This window comes from Juglans regia, chromosome 3 (genome assembly GCF_001411555.2).
Source record: "Juglans regia cultivar Chandler chromosome 3, Walnut 2.0, whole genome shotgun sequence".
Classification (NCBI taxonomy): Eukaryota; Viridiplantae; Streptophyta; class Magnoliopsida; order Fagales; family Juglandaceae; genus Juglans; species Juglans regia.
The window spans coordinates 7,897,502-7,912,878 of NC_049903.1; the positions used below are offsets into that span (position 1 = coordinate 7,897,502).

General features: G+C 38.0%; 2 protein-coding genes across 3 annotated transcripts in view; both read right to left on the reverse strand.

Moving 5' to 3' along the window:
• The window catches only part of LOC109013816 (cysteine-rich receptor-like protein kinase 10), a 28,947-nt gene extending 13,570 nt beyond the window's left edge, over nt 1-15,377 (reverse strand). The window contains exons 1-7 of one of the 2 annotated variants that reach the window (XM_035688427.1): nt 14,383-15,377; nt 13,099-13,236; nt 12,848-12,969; nt 12,438-12,648; nt 12,107-12,344; nt 11,747-11,897; nt 11,001-11,667 (exon numbers count right to left, since the gene is read on the reverse strand). In XM_035688427.1, the coding sequence (XP_035544320.1) occupies nt 11,359-11,667; nt 11,747-11,897; nt 12,107-12,344; nt 12,438-12,648; nt 12,848-12,969; nt 13,099-13,236; nt 14,383-15,202 (1,989 nt within the window). In that variant the 5' untranslated portion in view covers nt 15,203-15,377 and the 3' untranslated portion in view covers nt 11,001-11,358. Of the gene's footprint in view, nt 1-11,000; nt 11,668-11,746; nt 11,898-12,106; nt 12,345-12,437; nt 12,649-12,847; nt 12,970-13,098; nt 13,237-14,382 lie in introns of those variants that run through there. The other variant, XM_035688426.1, reaches the window with a different exon arrangement.
• On the reverse strand, nt 585-2,909 carry LOC109013819. The gene is made up of 3 exons (XM_018996033.2): nt 2,427-2,909; nt 1,854-1,982; nt 585-1,492 (listed from the first exon to the last, which is right to left on the reverse strand). The coding sequence occupies exons 1-3, from the start codon at nt 2,776-2,778 to the stop codon at nt 759-761; spliced, it is 1,215 nt and encodes a 404-aa protein (XP_018851578.1). The 5' UTR covers nt 2,779-2,909; the 3' UTR covers nt 585-758.

The following is a 15,377-nucleotide window of genomic DNA, read 5'->3' on the forward strand; positions in this document are numbered from 1 at the left end:
AGCTCGTAGTAAGGTTTTCTAGCCTGAAAATAAAGTCAATTCCTCAAAGGGAGATGCTTTGCGAAAGCATGAGAAAGCTTACGAAGAGACTCTTGGAGTCCCGAGATTCACCTTTACAATTGCGGCCACAAAGTCATGAGAAAGCTTACGAACAGATTTACCGTTAAGAAAAATGATGAATCCACAACATTTTATATAATATATTGTACAATAATATGTTAAATAAGAGATATTTTATAAAATATCTTATAAAAATAACATAATTTATAAAAATATTCTTCATTTAACACATTATTGTATTGTACAATATATTGTATAAAACACTTTTATACAATATATTATACAATAATGTGTTAAATAATAGATATTTTTATAAAATATATTATAAAATAATATAATTTTATAAAAATATCACTCATTTAACATATTGTTATAATGTTGTAAAAAATATTGTGGCTATGTCATTAGTCGCTAGTGTCAGTAGGCGGTCCTTGCCGATATAACGTTGTCCTTTCGCAGAGCTAGCCGCAGCAAATGGAAACTTTCCTCACTATTAAAATCACTGCTGCATGAATCAAATGATATATTTTCAACTAATATTTTCCTTAGCATAACTGCCAAACAAATAACATTCGTCCTAAGATACATCCAATTAATCAAATATAAATTATTACTCACGAAACTCACGGATCAAACTGTCCCACAGAAACAAAGAAACCAGAGCATCGTAAAGTTTTCACCTAGTTATTAAAGAAACACTAATTAAGTATATGGTCAAAACAAGGTCCAACTTCAAAAGAAGAACAGGCGGCAACAAGTCTGTCCTTCCTTGCCCTTAGCTCCAACATTTCAGCTTCTTTCTTCGTAATTGTGGCCTCCAACAATGCAAGCTCCTGCTCTAATGGACGGTTGTGAAACTCCACAATCATGTGGCGGATATGACCAAGTAGAAATCCCACGTCAAAGCCAGCTGCGAGAACTTCCTTCAGTGCATCGCGCCACTCGCAAACACGAGTAATATCCAAGTCCTTCAAGGGCACGCGACGAATATCCAGAAGTACAGCAGATAGAAGCTTTAGCAGCATGCTCCCAGCCATGTTTCCTAGCCTACACTCTGCTGTGAAGTCACCATAACGGCTGCGGAGCTTCTCCAGCAAAGGGATGCCTTCCCTAGGGATGGTGAACCGTAGGAATTTCTCCACGTTGCCGTCGAAACAGTAGAAATGAGACACCGGCTGACTGTCATTGGATCCTGTATCGAACTTGTCCAGTGCCTCCTGTAGCTTTGAACTATATTGACTCGTTCCAGTGGCTTGGCTAACCTTCTGTTGGCTACCCATTGTCATAGACTCTGTACGGAATGCGAAACAAGCAGACAAAAATGAACGTCTCCCCTTGTTCTTCTTTGGTTGGCTAGGAACCATACTGACGGGGCTACGCATTGTTAATAGTTCCTCATTCCCCTCACCAGGCATTGTCCCCGTAACAACTCCTGCCACATTAATCCAAATTACTTACATCCAAAAGGAAAGAGGGCAGAGGAATAGAGAAGGGGGCTAATCATATATTCTTGGTTTCCCTCACTGACAGACTCATTGTCGCTATTGTCCTCACACATTCATCACCCCTTCTGCGGAAGATATTTCTACTGGACTTTGGCCCCACATTAAAATGACTAATAGGGTAGGCTCATTATCTGAAAATAACTAGAAGATCAAGCCCAGCACCAAAAGAGGAGAAGTTTAATTCCCTTTGTCTAGCCATTTGTTTCCTCAGTATTGGTCTGATTTTATGATATTATACAGTGCCCAACTTTGGAGCATTAAAAAACAAAACAAATTCACTTTACTTACCGACGTTCTTCCCAGGCATCTTCGCTCTTATATAGATGCCCGTGGAGACTATGAGTAGTACCACAGAAGTAACAGTTAGAAGAACAGTAACAGTAAGGAAGACGTATCGAGATGTGCTGCTCTCCTTCCCTGCACAAAGCATATATATTTCTGTTCTTATTATGATGATTCAGTTTTGAAACGTCCAGCACTACGTCTGGGTATGTAGAAATATACATTAAAACATGTAATAACTTAATTACTTTAAAGTGCTTAGCATGAAGTGAGATTATTAACACTCCATCATTCCAAAGATTTCCCCCAATCATATACGCCATAAATCTTCATGGATCTACAGTATATCATGGAGCATAAGCTGCACCGAAAAAACGTTGAATACTTAAATAAGCCCGGTTTGAATTGAGAAATCAAGAAATCATCTCATTTTATTATTATAATTTTTTTATAAAATATAAAAAATAATTCTATTTTTTTTTTAAATTTTAAAAAATAATAATATTAAAAACTAATATTTTATTAATTCATCCGAAACCAGCATCTCCCTAATTAGAGTATTGTCTGCTTCAAACTTACCAGGTGCTGCTGCAGCACTAGTCGGGCTCCTCCGTAATATCCTATGTTGTCTGAGCTTTTTTATCATAGTTCCACGATCGTTTAGAGAAATATGCGTGTTCCGCGTGACCCAATCAAAAGTTTTGGGGCCGTCGACTCGAAAATGGCTAAAATTAAATGGGTTGGAGGAGCAGCAGCGGCGATATTGGAAGCATGCGTCGGAGGTAGGGTTAGCAGTGCAGTCGCTCTCTCCGGATGAACAGAAAGAGTTTAGATCAAAGACTGGCTGCCCGACGACTACAGCAATTAGCATGAAAATAGCAGGACTGAAGAGAGGCAATCTTGGGGAAACCATCGCCGGCCACGTGTTCATCTTCGGACTGGGAAGGTTTAGGCCTCCGATAAAGAGAGGCTTTTTTACGAAGGAGATCGTGTTCGAAGTGTGAACTTAAAGCGGAGCTGGAATAGTAGGTGCGCTTTTGAAGCATCCCGGAAGTTTATCATAACATATTCCAACCTGTTTTTTAATCTTAAATTCAAAAGAAATGGTATTTGAACAGTAAAATTCATAAAAGTTGTATAATTTATTTAAGAAAAAAATTAATTTAAAATTTATATAAATTAAAATTAATTTTTTAATTATAAATTAAATAGTAGAAGTCAAGATTCATGTTTCTGCCGTAAATGGTAAAGATCGTTCTCGGTGAGCCTTGCGATATTTTAAATATTGATTAATAAATAAATTTATCCTACAAGATCATGTCATATTCGGGCATTAATCACGAAATAGTAATTTGAAAATGCTAAACTTTATCCCATCTTTTATCCAAGAAAAATAAACCAAACTTACAAACTTTCCACGTAACGACCTACGCAAATATTTTGGTGTCCTGGTTACTAAATTAAGAGAATTGAAATAAAAAATAAAAATTGAATAATAATATTGTTAGAATATTATTTTTTAATATTATTATTATTTAAAAATTTAAAAAATTAAATTATTTATTATATTTTATATAAACATTTTAAAAAAATATAATAATAAAATGAGATTAAATTAAACATTTCGTTGACTTGACCAGAGAATTTCTTAAAAATTGAATTGTTGTTTGGCGTAATAAATGAATTAATTAGTGGTTGTAGTTGTGCCATGTAGCATGATCTGGATATTTTAGAATTGGATCGATGTAGCTTCATTTTCCAATAGCAAAAGAAAAACTTCTAATCCGTCGGCTGGAGTTTCCTGGAAGACATCCTCTGTTTTCTTTAACTTTAAACAACAGTTATTCATCTAAGGTAGCAAATACATTACCTCACAATATAGATATCACACTGTCACAAATATTGTTCCGTTCAAACCAAACCAACCTGAGACGAATTGCATGACAAGCTTGCTGAAAATATTTTCCAAATAATATATATTATTATAAATATTTTAGAATTTATTTTGAGAGTTATAAATTATTTTGAAAAGAGAGGTTAGAAAATTATAAACTATGAGTTATGGTTATAATAATTTGGGTCCATATTGCAACTCGCAGTTGATAATTGGCTAGGTGGTATATAACACTGGAATTATACAAGTGGGAAGAGGTTTGAATCAACCCCTCTGACATTCTGAGCTTTAGAGAGCGTTTGGATGTTAAATTGAATTGAGTTGAGTTGATAAATAAATATATATTTTAAGTTTATATTACATGTTAAATTGTTAATTAGTATAGTACTAAATTTTAATATCATATTGTTCATATATAATAATAATAATAATCAAATAACATAAAATTAATGGAAAATGCTAAATGATCCCTTGAGCTTGCCCCCAATCTTACCGCTAATGCATTTTAATTTTTTTAAAATTTTTTTACTTAATAATTAAGGAAGTGATTATTAATAAAGTTATGTATTTTTTTTTTATTAATGATTAAAGATGTTAAAAAAATATTTAAAAGACATCACAAAAAAAAAGTCAACTAGCGGTATGCCCAGCAATAAAGGCAGAACGGCCCGCTAGTAGTATCCAAAATTAATATAACATTTTATATAACAAAAAATAAATATTATAAATCTTAATATAACATTTGATATAAAATTATCATTAAAAGTTTTAGTTTTATAATATAAAATTAATATAACATAAAATTTTAATCTTAAATATGAATATTTGATCATGAAAAATTCTAATTGTAAGCGATTTTGCGTACTAATACGCGCACTCATTCAATATGATTGGTCAGAAAGTAGATTTTATTGAAAATAGTACTAATTTGAATTTAGAATATGAAGGCAACAACATCAGTACGCAGATTGGTACGCAAACTTACTTGTATATAACAAAACTCTTTGATCATATGTATTAATATAAACTATATATATTAAGGATAAATACATTTTTATACATTTGATCATATATACTCATATAAAAAGTGTAAGTAACCATGATATTATCACTAACATATATAATCAAATATATAAATAAGTTAGACACTAGCATATTATCACTAACATATTATCATTAACATACATAATCAAATACTATGTCATTATATAATACTATTTAGTGGTGTGCTCCGACTCCGGCCGACGTATGCTTCGACTCCAACTCTGACATCGGCGGAGTCAAAAAAATCGGAGTCAGAGTTACTTCGAGAAAAAATTGTCGGAGTCAAAGTCGGAGTTAGAGCCGATGTTGGGTCCAACCTCTAAACTCCGAGTCCAATATCTAAATAAAATATATTTAAAATTGTAATATTAGTGTTAAATATCTTAGTGGCCTAACGGTTGATAAGGTATTTTGCAAATAGCAAGTCCCGCGTTCGGACCCCAAACAGATCCATTTTGGCAAACTTTTTAATTTTATAAAACGACGTTGTTTTCTACCTTTTATATATTCATCTATTTCAAAACCCTTATCCTCTATTGCCTTCACTCCTTCCACCTTCCGTTACAAATTTCCTCTATTTTCTCTCTAGACTATGCCGCTACTCTCTGTCTTTGGTTCTCTTTCTCTCTCTCTCTCGATGTGGATGTCAGCAAAAAGGTATTGAGACTAGGATTTGGACTCCTACTTATTTTCAACTGCTGTGTTGGGAGATCCAGGTTTTGAATTAGATTCTACCAAAGCTTTTCTAGGGACTAGGGTTTATATTGTTTTCTTGCATTGTCTTATGCGGCTCGTATAATTTCTTTAGCTTCGATTGGTGTTTTCTTCCCGATATGGGATTTTGATCTCAAGAAGGGATATGTGCTACGTTCAACATCCTTTTTATGCAGTTTAATTTGTCTTGACCTCATGTTTAATTGGTTTTAGAGGAGCGAGATTTTAAAGTTTTATTTTTTATTATTTATTATTTATTTTTGGCAATCAGATTTGGATTTTTTTTTCTATGGGTGGAAAATCATTTTTTTTTTTCTGTGGTGATTTCTCTCGCATCCTCTTCGATACTCCGACTCTGATTTTGACAACTCCGATCAAAGTCGAACTTCGACTCTGAGGTGGGAGTTGGAGGTCCACCCCTAAATTACTAATACTAAGAACTTAGTAATATATTCAAGTAGAAGAACTTATTTGTATGTCATATCTGGAACAGAAAGTCCAGCAGTATGATTGTCAAATGGGTACAATTCATATATGATATTAGAGCTCAGAAGGAGAACCTTTCCGCCCTGTACTCTAGCGCAGCGCTGAGGAATAAAACCGATGGCGCTGTCCAAGCATGTCATGCACGATTCGACAGGTAGCTTGGGTGTGCATTGCGCCAGGGTATACAGAGTTCATGAGCTCATAAATTTAACTTCCTCTGTTGCAAACTTCTTGTCCAACTGAGAATTAGCCCCTCGTGACACCAACGACTTCATTGTGCTAGACAACAAATTGTTGAAACGGTCCTGCTCTTCGACGCTCTGGTTATTTGCTGGTGATATTAATAAATGGTACCATGTCATTTAGGACGGACTCGTCAGAGTACTGTAGCGTGCACTCATTGTACCAGATAAGGGCAATTTTTTCCAACAGACAACGTTTCCATACAACTTCCATTTAAGTAGAGATGCAATTTTGATAAAGGTTTGGGGTCATATCACCAAGGTAGAGAAACCGGCCAATGACCGTGTCGAGAGGGCCCTTTCCGGTATTCATTGTGTGGAATCCCTTGGGAAGGGTGGTGTTAATGTCATGTTTCGTAGCCTGAGCAACACCATAGAGGCCTAATTCGTCCACCTGCTAATATATAGGTGTCCCTACCATCTCCCTGTTGCGTAGCAAACTTGCCAAACTTGATTGTGGTTGTTGTTGACATCTCAGGAGGCATGTCGTGGCGTGCCCAACCCTGAGATTCATTAAATGCGGTGTGGCTCTCTGTCGTAGTGTGCTCGTTTATGTCCCACCCCTAGCTATGGCCAAGGAAGTGGACTATCTCCTTGCGGCTGGGTTTATTTGAAAAGCCCACTATCCTGAACGGCTTTCCAATCTGGACAGGTCAAAAGGATGGACTCACTGATGGTCGGGGGGAGATTGATTTTTCTTTTCCACCGAGATCCCCTGGGGGAAAAAATCAATCGATGCACAGGGGTGCTGGAAATTTTTGTTTGATTCCTGTCGTGGGGTCCACGTAGAGGCGATGTTCAATGATTGAGTTGTTGATCCCGGGCATCTTGTCGTGACTCCAGGCGAACATGTCCTGGTGCTCGATGAGGAGCCATTTCACGGCCTGCCTTAATTCTGGAGCCATTTTGGTTCCCACCCGCATGGTGCGCTCGAGCTTTTGTGGGTTTACGGAGACCAACTCCAGGAGCTCGTTGGGCTCAGCCTGCCCTAATGCTTGCCCATCTCGGACTTCCTCGTCCCATTCAGCTAGGGTTGGGGCGAAGGTGGCCTGGCTGCCTCCCATGCTTCCCCGATCGTTTTGACTTCCTTAACTTCATGTTTTAGCACTTTAACGTAGCATTCCCGAGCTAGCACTTCCCTGTCACGGACCTCTCCCACCTCCAAGTTAGTGGGGAACTTCATCTTGAAGTGGTAGGTGGAAGTTACTGCCCTCAGTCTGTTCAGGGTTAGGCGGAGGATGCCTTCCTCATCCATCTCACTGAAGGTTTTCGTTGTTCCCCCGGTCTGCTTCCCGGTGCCGATCGTGACCCTTCCTGTTGTGAACACCTCCTCTTATCAGGCCCTTCGGGCGTGGGCCCTCCGAGTCGACAAGGTGGAGCCTCCTCTCGCGTATCTTCTTGCAATTGTGTGAATCTCACCCACCAGGCTGTTTTCCTCATCAGGCTCTCACTCCGCCAGACTCAGATGATCGCCCTTGCGAAATTCCTGTTTGTCTGTCGTCTGCTGCCGCCAATCTTGCAGACCCTCCAACAACTCCTTCCTTCACTTTAAGGTGTTGCAGTCTTTAGTACTGTGCCAGTTCGTCAGGTGGTAGGCACAATACTTACGGCTCTCCTGGCCTCGTTATGGCTCCTTCAGCTGGCTCAAGGCACATTCATCTTCGTGATCGTATGCTCCTGATTGAACTGGGAGAGGTATAATTTCAAGCTTTCGTCGTTTTGTTGCTTCAACATCAGGAGGTAGGCGGTCGGGCACCTCCTCTTCCGACTTGCCATGAATTGCGTCAGGAAGAGACAGGCCAGCTCGGCGAAGCTGTTCATAGTACCAGGTGGTAAGGATCCAAACCAAGCCCTCGCCGCCCCTTTAGTGTGAGCCGGAATGCTCTGCACACGATTTCTCCTAGGAACACGTGCAGGGTCATGTGGGCCTTGAATGTTTCCAAGTGCTCCAGGGAGTCCTTGAACACGTCGCAGACATCTACTTACGGAACTTTGTGCCTTGGTGGGAGAGGAATCGCCATGACTTTGGCGCTATATGGTAGGTCCGTGCTAGTGAGTAGCTATTCCTTCGAGGATGATGTGACTATTCGTTTGGCCATTTCAACATATTTATCCCGGAGCTCAAGGTGCATTATGGGTCTTTCTTCTTCGGCTGTGGCAGCATTCGGGATCTGGTTGGCTCGTCTCCCTCCAATTCCCTCTCAATTCTCCACAGAGCATCATTATTCTGGTAGAGAGTCGCTACTTCTTACATGATTTTTCGTATGGTTTCACCCATCTGGTTGCCCTTGTTTCCATTACTTCAAACTGTTCTTCTTCTCATCGTGATGTTTGGGAATGTGTGGTTGCCGGCGTATGAAGAACACGTTACTATCTGAAAAAGAATCTCACAAGCGGTAACATTGTTGATGTCGTGTTTCACAACCCGGACAACTCCAGGGGGCCTAATTCGTGTACTTGCTAATATGCAGAAATGAGAGCTTTGGGGTGGTGGGGGACACCTCAAATGCTAAAGTCAGTGTGTGATTTCTTTATGGGGATTATGAATCGAAGAGTAAAAGTGTCTGAACCCCTCCTCTGGTTGGGGGATGAGGTATATATACCTCGTCGGGGAGATCCTTGGGAAGGAGATGGTGGGTGTGCCGCTCCGTACTGGGGCGAGTGTACCTACTACATAGCAGACTTTCCAAACTTGATTGTGACTGCTGCTAACACCCTAGGAGGCACGTTGTGGCTTGCCCAATCTTGAGATTTATTAAATGCGGCATGGCTCTATGTCGTGGCGTGCCCATTTCCGTCTCATTAAATGCGACGTGGTCCCGATCAGGTGTATCCATCCCTTTGGCCTACCTAGACGCCGAGGCCCAGAGACAGGGATTGTCCCTGAATGTCGGCCATCAGTGGTATTAAACAACTCTGCCTTCCATTCTCTAGCCTGCACATGACACCCGACTGCTTCCCTCCCTAGCCCCCTAGGCCAACCTGATCCGGCCCAACCCTTGTCCTCGAGCCCTGAAATTGTTTGGGCCTTGTGGGCTGGGCCTACTCCCCCTAGCCCGACCCTGGGGATTACTCCCCTCACAGGTGGAGTTAGAAGAAAGAACGGAAAGGAGGAAGTTGAGGTTGGCTTGGTAGGGGCTGTTGGGAGTGAAAGCAATGGATTTGGGCAGGAGTGAGATGTGTAAGTAGGAGCTGCTTCAATGGTGAGGCTCAACAAGATCATTATGATGGAGATTAGACACACAAGGCATAAGGAAAACCTGAAAGAAGCCATTTTTTTTTTCTTGGTGGTGCTTTTCTCACACTTTTACTCCCAAATTAAAGTTTACACTTTGCAGGCATCGGCAGGTTCACAGTCTTTACCAATGTTTTTATTCCATTTTTTCTTTTTGTTTCACTGAGATTATTTCATACCATAAGTGAGGTCCACGGAGATGAAGATAAGGCGGGGAAATTAATGATGTGGGGCGAGCCATGGCTCAATAGTACTTCAGCCATTTCTGTCTTCAGTTGCTGAAAAATCTAACTTAAGAAATTGAATAAATATAAATAGAAGTCATTGTTGGGAGTAACCATTTTACACACATGATGTGGCATCATATAGACTACACATCTTTCAAATCTTAAAAAAAGAAGTAGAGAACTAGAAGCAGTTATGTAGTTAGTGCAAAGTGTGTACTGCTACAGTGACTTCTCTCTAGCATTACTCTAAGAAATTAACACCTTCTGGACTACAATTGGAAATGTCTCCTCAAATTTGTTATTCAAATTTAGGTTGCATTTGGATATTGAACTGAGTTCAGCTGAGTTGAGTTGTTTATGAATAGTAGTGAATTGAGTAGTAAAGAGAATTATGTGAGTCACATCTAAACTGAGTTTAAAGTGTGTTTGGATGTTAAAATGAATTTAGTATTTTTTATAGGAAATTAAAAAAGGTTGTGGGTCCCACGTGTTAAGATGTTTTAGGTTGAAAAATGTTGTGGGTCCCATGTGTAAGAAGGTTTTGAGTTGGGATGAGTTTAGTAATTTTAGAATTGAGTATTTGGATGTTAGACTCACCTTAACATTAGACTGAATTCAGTTGAGTTCAATAACCAAATGAAGCCTTAAGGTTGTCACTTAAACATAGACTTATAAAATAATTTTATAATATTTATTATTTATTTAAATTATATAAAATATTTATATAAATAATAAAAAATATTATATGCTCCACTTTATAGGCGTCGTGATATTTAATAATCTTGAGTTTTTATCTGTTTTTAATAATAACTCATTAAAGATGATACGATTGGATCTTTGTTTGGCCCAAATTTCATTAATTTTCAGAAATTCAGCATATATATATATATATATATATTCTTAAAAAAAAGCACTGGAAACTCACAAAAATGGTTGAAGAAAACAAAAATTGAACTCATTATAACTGGCATTTAGCCAGAATTCTGTTCAAAAGTTAACTTAAAAACCTGAAAATATTCATTAATTATGGTTTAAATCTCAAGTATATATTTGACAATCAAGCAACTTTGCCTGAGCATGATTTTGACCTATAATTTATGTAGATGTATTTACTTTAAAGTTTCTAGTTTAATTTATTCATATTGGGAAAAAGATATTTAGAATATATTTCATTAATTATCTAATAAGTTGCCATGAAAGAAAAATAATTAAAAATATGTGTTCTCCCCTTACTCATAAACAAACCGACTCTTTGAACTTGAATTCCTTCGGATAAGCTGATACTCATTGGATAAGCTGATACTCATTAAAGTTGCAATCGATCGCCATGCTCTATTCTTCAACACCCATTTGCACACTAGGTAGCCAAATAAAATGTGCAATCAAAATTATCATAGACCATATATATCTATATATATATAAATTGAATTAAACAAGATTAAGTTGGCATGCATGCATGATAGAAGCCCACCCACCACTTATTTATGCTCAACAGTCAACACCATGCATGACTAATTAGCATAGCATACATACCCCAAACATACAAAAGGGTTTGAACTTTGAACTCATGATCATGGTCGACCTACACCACTTGGAACCATTGAACATAATTTTCTTCAGTTCCTATTCCGCAAGTAAAAGATCCCTCAATTCGGATGTATATATAGAACTATCGAGGGTGTAATTCAGTAATGGATGCTTCATTGACTGACAATGGTATTGATGATTCCAGAACCTTTGTTGGCATGTCTGTTTTACTGAGAAGGAAAAATGCAGGCTGCTGAGGTGCTTGCAGTGTAACGGAGTGGCTACTGAGTGTGAGAACTATTGACGCCATGGAGGGTCTGTCCACCGGATCTTCCTGAACACATAATAACCCAATATGGATACATCTCATGACTTCGTCTCTTGAATAAGAATCTCCCAAAACGGGATCCAACAATTCCATGGGCGTACCATCCCTCCAATGTATCCATGCCTGCATCACTTTTTGTTATAATGTAGTGCAAAGATGATATTAAAGAAAAGGAAAACATTTACAATTAGATCAAACTCACATAGCTCAAGAGGTCCTCAGCACCATCTGATTCATAGAAAGTACTGTTCTTCTTGCCACTGATAATTTCTAGAATCAAGACGCCAAAACTATAAACATCTGACTTCACAGAAAATTCTCCATGCATTGCATACTCTGGAGACATGTAGCCACTGCAAACCAGCACCAAAATTACGGTTGTGGTAAAAGACCACGAGAGTTCTTTTAACCTTACTCACATAATACAATTTATTATGGTTTTAACGAATGATCCACTTTTTACCTATGTTGTTAGATTTAAGTGATATATATGTTGGGAAAAACAATGAATTTTACCTGCAGTTCTGATCATGAAAAACAAAAGAAAAGGTTCGGAGCTTACTATGTTCCAACAACCCTACTTGTGTTTCCTTGAGTTTGATCAACTCCAAAAATCCTTGCCATGCCAAAATCTGAAATTTTTGGATTCAAATTGGCATCTAACAATATATTGCTGACTTTGAGATCACGATGTATAATTTTGAGTCGAGAATCTTCATGAAGATATTGAATTCCTCGAGCAATTCCGTCTATTATCTTGTAACGCTTGGACCAATCCAGCTGTCTTTGTCTTTTTGGGTCTACAAGTTCATTAGAATAATTACAATCTTTCAGAAGTTACAATTTAATCAACATGTCACGAGAACATTTGACATATGCACGGTTGGGCATACCATATAGGAAATTGTCGAGGCTTTTGTTGGGTATGAATTCATAGACGAGTATATTTTCTTCTCCTTCTATGCAAAATCCCAAAAGCCTCGCTAAATTTCTGTGTTGAAGCTTAGCTACCAATACAACCTCATTCTTGAACTGTTCTGCACCTTGTCCAGATCTTTTCGAAAGCCTCTTCACAGCTATTTCTTGTCCATTAGAAAGTGTACCCTGAAAATGTTCAACGGTCAATCTTTACAACAGTTTACTTTGCACAATTTATATAATTCCAATAAATAAAAATGTGAACTCCAAATCACTCATAGTTGTAAGTCTTTAATTTACTGTACTTAATGAAGTATTATCCTGACAAAGTGATAATAGTATTACTGGAAAGAAAGAAACCTAGTAATGAAAAGCAATTCCATACCTTGTAAACCACACCAAATCCACCTTCACCTAGCTTGCTGTTTTCGGAGAATTTGTTCGTCGCAGCTTCAATTGTACTAAAATCAAATTGCAAGGACTCTGCAGTGGTAATATCATTTAAAGCTACAAATGCAAACAATAAACGTAAGAGATTGAAATTCAAAGAGCAGCATGTAAAATTACAAACACGAAAACATAGAAGCTGATCATAGATAAGAAGCAGAAATATATATATATATATATATTCCTTACCATTGTCTCCTTTTCCTGCATTGAACTTCTTTCTACCTCTCCTAATTAGGAAACAGCAGCCCACAATAAATAGCAGCACGGAGACAGCAATCGGAGCAACAATGGCGACTATCGTGGTTGTTGAGATTTTTGATTTTCCTGCATAAACAGCAGTTATGACTCTTGCTGAATAAGGATGTAATTTGGCCTGATCCAAAGACCATTAAGCACAAAAAAACACAAGCACAAAAGGGAAAGCAGCTTTAGTTAAAAAAAATAAACTACTAATGAACTAGACACTTTAGCACCCGAAAAACGTAATTAAAAAAAAAAAAAAAAGGAATGGATCGAAATTCGAATAGAAGTAACAAGGTTATCAGAGAAGAAAGATCTTCGATTAAATAAAAATCATATAATCAAGATGAGTCGGGCTACTCTGCCGCCTAGAGTAGCCCGCTCTACTTGACCGCTAGTTGTTTTGCAATTTTTATTTTTATTTTTCTATTCACATTTTTTTAATATATTTAAATATTTTTAAAAAATAAAAAAATACACCAATATACTTAAAATCACTTCCTTAATCACTAAGTAAAAATTAAAAAAAATATATATATATATACCGAGCGGTCAAGTAGAGCGGTACAACTTGGGAGGTACAGTAGTTTTTTCCAATCAAGATTATCACATCAAGTCAAGTTTTACTCCATCCCTTTGTCCACTTGCTAAGTGGCCATCGATACCTAATTACTAATGGAATTCTTCAGTTCATATATTGGCGGGTCTAATATATTAATCTCAAAATAATTTTTAAATGTGGACATGGCAGAAGGGAATTAATAAATGAATGTTTATATAATAATTCAACTTTATATATATTTATATATATATATATATATATATACATATTTGCACTATCACATAGTTCATCACTCATAATTGCAACCCAACTAGCTAGGCATGACAAACGTACCTGAGATAGATGAAAGTAAAAAGCATAATAAAATATTATTAAAATATAATTTTTATTTTAAAATTTAAAAAATTAAATTATTTATTATATCTTGTAATAATAAAATAAAATAAAATGACATGATTTGTGCAAGGAGGCTGAGAGGGATATATAGTGCGATACACGGTGTTCCTATCTGCTTAGGTTGCTGTTTTCCTTGACTTCTACCCCTCAACAAAATAATAATAATAATAATAATAATAATAATAATAATAATAATAGATGATGACGACGACGACGATGATAATAATAATAATAGGAGAATGAAAAGCAGCCAAACGGGTTCTCCACTTTACCTTTTGATCCAGATGCAGACCCCGTAGGTGGAAGCGGAGATGGAGGCCCTTGCGTAGGGGGCGCCGGAGATGCACCGTAAAATGGGTACAATTCATACCTAACATTACAACTTGGAAACAGAACCCTTCCCCCTTGCTTCCCATCACAACAAATCGGAAGACGGTTGATAGCTGTCTGGAGACACCGGTTGCAATCGGCGCTAGACAGGTCCGGCGTGCATTGTACAAGGTTGTACAGATTTTGAAACTCGGAAAATTTCGTTTGATTGGTTCCAAATTTTTTTACACCGATTGGGAAGTTCGAGGCCCTACTTGCCAAGTCAGTCATCGTCGTGTTCACCAGCCGGTTAAATCGGTTCTGCTCCGTGATGTTCTGCGTGTTCAACAGAGAAACCCTGGGACTTACGGTCACGGTGGAGAAGATAGACTCGTTGGAGTAGCGAATCATGCACTCGTCGTACCAAATAACAGCAATCTTTTCCCTTGAACATTTAGCGGCGAGCTCTTTGGTCGCGGCAGCCACGCATGCTCGGCACATTTGGGAAGTGACATCGCCGCGGCAGAGGAAGAGGCCGTAGACGGGGTCGGAGGTGTTCTGACCGGAGGTGGTGTTGTAGAATTCGATGTTGCGGGTGACGTTGGAGGAGAGGGAAGAAAGGAGGGAGTTGAGACTGGAATTGTAGAGGCTATTTTGGGAGAAGGTAGCGTTCGCACAGAAGTGGTAGAGCGAAACTGGGTCGGCTGCGTGAGTGGTCAGGCTGAGGGAGCCAAGCATGAGAAGTAACACGACGGGAAGAAAGAGAGGATTGAAGGAAAGCATTTATCTCTTCCACTTTGAGATTGTGCAAGATTTGCAGAACTAATTTGTGAAATCAACCAGGAAACAGAATAGATATAAGCCAAGCCTGGACTTACTGCTGAAAACGCAAGACATTTTGCCTTCGAGAAGAGGGGTCTTCTAGATCCAAGTCAACCAAGTTGGTGCAGGGCGAGAC